The sequence below is a fragment of the Salmo salar genome, chromosome 03 (assembly GCF_965601325.2).
Source record: "Salmo salar chromosome 03, fSalSal1, whole genome shotgun sequence".
NCBI classification, from domain to species: Eukaryota; Metazoa; Chordata; class Actinopteri; order Salmoniformes; family Salmonidae; genus Salmo; species Salmo salar.
The window spans coordinates 32,893,545-32,900,899 of NC_138293.1; the positions used below are offsets into that span (position 1 = coordinate 32,893,545).

General features: G+C 41.2%; 1 protein-coding gene across 4 annotated transcripts; it reads right to left on the reverse strand.

Moving 5' to 3' along the window:
- Positions 1-128: 128 nt before the first annotated feature.
- LOC106599769 (uncharacterized) lies at positions 129-7,045 on the reverse strand. Of its 4 annotated transcripts, none has more exons than XM_045714723.2 (13): positions 6,900-7,039; positions 6,290-6,423; positions 4,103-4,220; positions 3,656-3,813; positions 3,404-3,490; positions 3,213-3,262; positions 2,650-2,795; positions 2,453-2,531; positions 2,203-2,328; positions 1,948-2,037; positions 1,749-1,832; positions 1,286-1,445; positions 129-1,120 (listed from the first exon to the last, which is right to left on the reverse strand). In XM_045714723.2, exons 4-13 carry the CDS (start codon positions 3,710-3,712, stop codon positions 917-919), a joined length of 1,083 nt encoding a protein of 360 aa, XP_045570679.1. In that variant the 5' UTR covers positions 3,713-3,813; positions 4,103-4,220; positions 6,290-6,423; positions 6,900-7,039; the 3' UTR covers positions 129-916. The 4 variants fall into 4 exon arrangements, with proteins under 4 accessions (XP_045570679.1, XP_045570682.1, XP_014046557.1 ...); XM_045714726.2 differs by having other exon boundaries at positions 3,698-3,813; positions 6,900-7,038; XM_014191082.3 differs by lacking the exon at positions 4,103-4,220 and having other exon boundaries at positions 3,698-3,813; positions 6,736-7,045.
- Between the last annotated feature and the right edge of the window lie 310 nt (positions 7,046-7,355).

Below are 7,355 nucleotides of genomic sequence, written 5' to 3' on the forward strand. Positions count from 1 at the left end.
GAATAGAGCCCCTGGCCTAATTCTCTATTGATCAACCAGGCCTGATAGCTCAGCATTTGATACTGGGTCATACAAGGGCCCATGTTAAAACTTTGCCCTAAACCTAAAATGAGCACCTGAAGTTTAAATCAAATTTTTCCCCAGGTTTTTATTGTATATAAAAAGTCACTGATAAAACAATACAAACTTCTAAGAATTACAACAAGCATCAGATCTACTGGGTATTGTGAATAGGTGAGAGATATAAGGACAGGTTATAGCGCCACAAGACTCAGTATAGGTATACATCTTCCGTATAATAACGGATGGGATATAAACACAATATACCACGTATAGGAGTGACAAAAGAGTAGATGGTGAATTTATTGAGGCGACTTCAATACAGAAGCTCAATAATAAAAAGCTAAGTCCACAGCGCTGTTCTATGTAGCAGCCATGTTGTCTGATGAAAATGGACATACAGTGAACTTGTCAAGCAGTGTAACTGGCTGCTTCTGCTCCTAGCAACGTGTAGAAACTAGATTTAAACAACAAAAAATACACAAATACCATTATCATGTGCTTGAAAAAAGAAAATCAAGTTGCACGCTTTGCCAAATAGTATCCACTTTCAAATTACAGCAATAAAACTTTCAACCAACCACAACCTTTTCACATTTTCACCTTCAAAATAGGAACAAGTAATTATGATACATACAGAAAATGATGACAAAACAGAAACATCTTTCGGTTCATCTTCTACTTGATCTATTTTGTCTAGTCAATCCAAAAGGAAAACTAACAATTCAACTGAGATAAAGAAGGGTTGAGTTGAATGAAGCACGAATACAGTAAGCTCAGTGGGGCATGGAGGTTTTGCTACAATGGAGGATTGGGTACATAGAGGTCTATACATCCGTCTCTATTATTGGGTGACTCAATCACTGACATCCATGTCGTCCTCTTCACGGTGGTCGTCTCCGTTGACTTTGGAAAGCCCAGTGCCATTGCCTTCCACCGAGTGAGGAGACTGGGCTCCGGAGTCCTGGTCGGAATCTTTCTTGTCCAGCCTCTCCCGCTCCTTCTCACTGTCGTAGCCCTGCTCTTCCTCATCATAGTCTCTGGTAACCTGCAAAGACGCCTAAGGAAATTTGAAATGACCAAGTTTAATATTTCGGACACTCATTCCATATTACTTGTTATTCTTTCATATACAGCGAGTAAACGCTAGATCTCTAACAGAGGTCAAAATACAGAAGGAAGAAAGAAAATTAACATGGACATCAAACATGTCATTGGTGCTGACCTTTACATCTCCTTTCTCCCCATCAGTTCTCTCCCTTTCCTTTTCTTTGTCTTTACTCCTTTCTTTCTTTTCCTTCCTTTCATCCCGACTGCGGTCTTTATCGCTCCTGCGCTCACGATCCTTCTCTCTTTCCTTGTCCCTCTTCTTCTCCTTCTTATGTCTGTAGGGAGAGGAGAGTTAAAAGCTTAAGGAACAAAGTCTCCAAATCCAAAGAGAAGTTGACTGTCTAAAATGGCTTATTTCCGGGTCAATTTAAAGAAACCTTGAAATTTGAATCTAAATAAATTATTTGAGTGAGTGTTCTGAGGGCATTTACAGTTACACTTTGCAAACAAAATGTCTCATCATTGTCAGTCTCTAAATAGCAATAAAATACCACTGGCAGCATATTGAAAATGTGTTCACTAAGAAAATTCTCTTGTTCTATGAGAATCATGAGAATCGAGATCCCCAAAACACCAACCTTCTAGGAGAGGGAGTCCTGGAGACTTTCCTCTTGGGGGATTTCTTAGGAGATCGGCTGGCACTGCGACTCCTTCTCCGCCTTCTATACCCAACAGCATGAAAAAAAAAATGGTAGTAAATATCTGACCAATCAACAACATGTTGGGACAGCATGGTGAAACAGAGCCACAACTCTGACCAATGAAAGCTGCACTAACCGATCGATACTGCGAGACCTCCTGGCAGTACTGTAGCTTTTCGGAGGTGTTTTGGAGCGCTTTTTATCCCGCTCCTCTTTCTTCCTATCCCTGTGGATCGGAGACAAGTTAATTACATCTGATCAACATTTCTTACTGTATATTGGGATTAGAGTTGTGATAAGGAGGTAGACAGTAATCACAGGGCTGTCTCAGAAGTTCAGATTGTGCAGCTTGAGGATTAAGAATGGGTCAAGTCTGTGCTCTGTGGCTCACCTGGATTTGCTTGGTGATGGTCTGCTCCTGTCTTTGGAGTGGGACCTCCCACTCCTCCTTCGGGGGCTCTTGGAGCGTCTCCTGTTCCTGGAGTGCGAGCGTCGCCTTGACCTGCTCTTTGAACGCCTGCAGATCACACAAACACAACATTAGTCTCTACCCTCAATATGAAAACAAACAGAAAAACGTACTACCTTTATTTTTTAACACAATCCAAATTATTTGTCAGGAGAATAGAGTTTGTGTTCACCTGTGTCTGGAGCGAGAACGGGACCTTCTGCGTCTAGACCTGGACCTGGAACGCGAGTGCTTCCTCTTGCTCTCCTTGTCTGCATAAACAAAACATTAAATTACTTTGGTAGAGCAAATAACAGCTTATAGCTAGGGCTACCAGTAATTTATCAGACATAATATATCCTTTGGAGATGCAATGCTTGGGCTACTCACTCCCAGGCTCGATGGCAGCAGAGATGAGTGACTGGGCCTCTCTGACCCTCTTCATGGCCTCTTCTATCTCTTTGTTGGAGGAGTCTGCCTTCAGGCCCGGATTCATGTTTATGTTCATGTTCATCCCTACACCCATGTGGTTCATTCTGAAGAAGAGGACATTATTTAGTGGTGATTATAAACCGAGGAGTTTGGGTCCTAGACGCTGATAGGCTGAAACAGCATTCCAGCCGTGTGTATATCAGACCATATACTAAGGGTATGACACAAAACTACTTGTTTACTGTCATACTTATGTTGGCAAACGGTTTACAAAGCAATAAGGCACCTCGGGTTTGTGTTATGAGGAGGTGTGGTATATAGCCAATATACATCTGCTAAGCGCTGTATCTAGGCCCTCCGTGCACAAGAACAGCCCTGAGGCGTGGTATATTGGCTATATAACACACCTCCTCAGGCCTTATTGCTTAATTAGAACAGACTGGAGGGCCATCCAACAAATGAACAGCTCATAGGTGTTTAATGTCTTGTAATGGACATTTTCTAGAGGCATGATGACTTACTTTGGATCCACCTGCGACATAAACTTCAGAAGCTGGTCAGTGGGAAATGACTGTTGGGGAAGAAGAGTGAAGAAAAGTGTGAAATATATAATATACAAGTTAGATATCTGATATCCTTTAAACATTTCCCTTCAACACCAGCAGTTGTGCGCGGACACAAAAATATCACCAGATTTCAAGCCAACACTCACCTGGGGGTTCATATTCATATTGGGGTTTGGAAACCCGAACGCTGCCATCGCTTCCATGGAGGGACCGCCGAAAGGATTGCCACCCATCTAAAAAAAACAACAGCACATCATTAACCCCTTCATTGTCTATATATACACACGAGCGGACTATTATCAAGTCATTAAGACAGATGTTTAATTTGAATAACTTAATTAAGGACCATAGAATTAAATAGAACAATTAAACATTGTATCTCTGTGCTGAGGACCCACCTGTGGATAGGACATGGGGTTTGGTGTTGGGAGAAGTCCTACCTGTGGATTAGACATGGGGTTTGGTGTTGGAAGGAGACCTCCCCCGGGCAGAATCCCTGCAACAGCATTTGCTGGCGCCAGCAGTGACAAAGCTTTAGCCTCCTCCGGGATAACGCCTACAGAAAAACCAAACAGGCATTAGGGGAAGAAGAGAACATCAACGTCTTGACTCTACTAAAAAGGAGAGACATTTTGAAAAACAAAAAAAACACAGATGACTTGCTCAAGTATTCTTCAAAAACATTTGTAAAGCTTTCAATACTGTTACCTTTGATAGCTGCTAGATTTGAGAAGGTTTGTTCCCTTTATTATTTTAATCAGTGTAGATTGAAAAATAACTAAGATTGGGAAAATAGTATATCACAATACACACTACTCCAGTGAACACTGCCAAGATTGTATCACCTGAACGTGTTTTTTAAGTCATGAACCAAACGTTAGCTAGCACAGCGGCTTCTCCAGTGGGGTGTGCTCTCAATTTTCATTTAGATTGAACAAGCGACTCACGTTGGCGGCTTCACTACTAAGGAGCACACAGAGAAAAATCGAGATACACAAAACAAAAAGAATTTCAGAGAGTTGGAGGTCAACAGTGATTACTGACATTTTCTACTACTTACCAGCAATACAGTAATAAGTAGGGAAAAAAACCCAGCTAGCATTCACATTTTGGGTAGGTGATATCTACGCTCCCAAGAACCTTACCTGTCACTGCATTAAATATGCAACAAATGAACCAATGCCTTTTGTTTAAGTGTAAAATCATCTTGGCAACATTAGATTAGCTTGTTTGCCTAACATAGTGATCAGAAAAAGAAAAAAAACTATGGTTTCAGATCTCAATGTTGCCATTGCTACCTAAAAAAAGAAAACATACAATATCTTAATCAAGATACAATAGCAAAAATAACATTTTTTTTAATACAGAAGACACACAAACACACACACTCACAAACAACATTTAAAAAGGGCACATGGGGGAGAGAATTTAGCTGCAGGAGACAAAACGGTTGGGTGGTATTTTCAGCGGGGCCTGGTATACAGGACTGGCTGAGCCAGGAAAAAGAACTGTAAAACACAACAACAAAAAAGAAAGACCACTGTTAAAGAGAGAGCACTGAACCAGTTGCCATTGCCATGTGGGGTGGATATCTAAGACAATTAACAACTAGATACAGTCAGGAACCTTAAAGTACAGCATCACTGGTCAACATAGAAAACACACAGACTAGCTATTTTAATCTGCCAATTTCAGGGACAGAGTGGTGAGTGAGTGCATGTAATTTCTTGCTGAATTTAAATCGGATACTATTGGTCGCCCAATTCCCCAAACCAGGAAGTCCCTTAACGTTAAAGGTGAAAAAAGTATGAAATGCAGGTATACCAATAGCTGTGTTATTGAGAAGTGTATGGTTTATTGTTCTGATACTCTGCTATGGTTTACTTCTTACCACTTGGATCCAATGAGAAAACCAGATTGGACATTATACAGGTCAGATTATTAACACACCTGTTTTGATAAATATGTACTTGTGAGTGGTCAAGTAATATTTGTGTAATACATGTGATATGCATTATAGTATTAACAGTAATATCTATGCTACTGCATTCAATTTAAACTAAAATACCCTAAAGAAGAGAAAATGAGAGAGAAAGAGAGAAGAAAGGACACAGGAAAAAAGAGAAAGAGAAGGGTCTGGGGGGGCTGCTTGAACGCTTGCTGGCCTTTTGTAAATGCCTACAATCCCCTGTTGGCAGGCAGAGGACCACTTTCAGCCATCAAGGAGGGGGCTCTGCTTTTGCCTTCTCCACTACAACAAATCACACACACAAATAACAGAGAGAAGTTTAATAGAGGATAGTCCAATATGGGGGAGAAAATAAAAAGCATGGTTAAGTTTTTATACACATGTAAGTTCATCTCTGCTTTCTTTTGAGGAGGTGCGTCTGTCTGCCCACGGGTCTGGGCTTGTTCAGCCCTCTCAGTCGGAGCAAGTCCCAGTCCCTAAAGCAGACCTTGGTATACTGTGCTTACTGGTGGAGGAGGACAAAGAATTGGCTCTGGAGACAACTACAGACTACTCAAGGTCATCTGTGTTGTTTAGTGTCTACCAAGTCCAACGCATCATGGATGACATTATGACCTTACAGTGTGGCAGAAACTTTATATAAGACATAATATGTGTATGGTTATAGGTTTGGTCTTTAGTTCCATAGTATACCAAGGGTCTGGGTTGTGAGAGCTGGTATAGACACCCCTCTCATTGCAATTAACAGAGGGATCGTACAAGATAGGACAGGAAGAGTGGCATGACATCATTGATTACAGAATCAGATAGGCTTATCAGATCAAAAATGGATACTATTCAATTCAATGGGGTTTATTGGCATGGGAAAGATATGTTTACATTGCCAAAGCAAGTGAAACTGATATAATCTGAAATAGTTAGGATACATGTTTAGCAGTGGCTCAAACCACAGGCTCATAGAACTCCATCCTGAAATCAATGGGGGCGTCAGGCGTCACTCTCCCATCACTACATCATACAATCAAGGATCATTCATACAGAAAGGGAAGAACAAAGCACCAACCTTCGGCAAAAGGGACGACGATCAGCGCCCTGTCCACGAAGACTGTGTTGGTCAGATGTTGAGACACCCCCACGGACTCGGACTCTTGGAACTTCACAAAACACACACGCGACGTCACTGGCAGAGGCGATTCACTGCAATAAAAACATGATTTTGTAGTTAACTAACCTTAGTTAGTCCGCTAGCGACACCATAGTAGATTGTATCTAGCAAAACAACCCCGAAGTAGCTAAGCAACATATTGTTACCCAACTATAGTAGTTAATGATTCGCCTTCTTAAGTTTCGCGGACGGCCAGAGATGGGGCCTCCTGATGCTAACGTTAGCATCGTTAATAATACTACATTGAAATCAATCAAATCACAAAGTGGTAGGACGTGATTAACTAAATAAACAATAACTGTATATAGCTAGCGACAACCGTTCAACAAATATGAGCTACTTACTCTGGTGGAAACAATTTGAGTTCTTCAATGGTTCCAAGAAACCCGAACAGCATTCGCATCTGCTCGGATGTTGTGCTTGGCGACACGTTCGTCACCTGCACTACGTTCGTGGTACAATTCATTTTTTCACCAAATAGTCTAAACAAATATATATAAACAATTACCTCTCTATTCCAGAAGTATTATTCTATAAATATAGTCAATTAGTTGCTATCCTCGTCGAAGGCGTTTTAGAAACTCAAATAAAGATCTCGATTCGTTTCGCCGCCATGTTGTTTAGCTTGAATACACAAAACAGCGCATGCGCATTGTGAAAGTCCTGCGGTGATGTAGCTAGTGGTGATGTGTGCCAGTTAGAGGTCGCTCTCTCCCAGGAATCAAATGTGAAATTTCTCACGTTTCTGTGGCATGTAATAGACAGTGAATTTGATTTCTAGGCTAATTGAAATAGATGGTGCAACTCAGGCCAAGAGATATTTTATGTTCCGATGGTAATCATAATGATAACAGACATTGACTGTTTGAATATGCTTTCACAAAAGTGAAACAAACAAGCAAGAGCAATTGTTACTCCTCTGTCTGGTCCTCACTGTTGTGCACCATGTCTCTCAGCTCCTTCA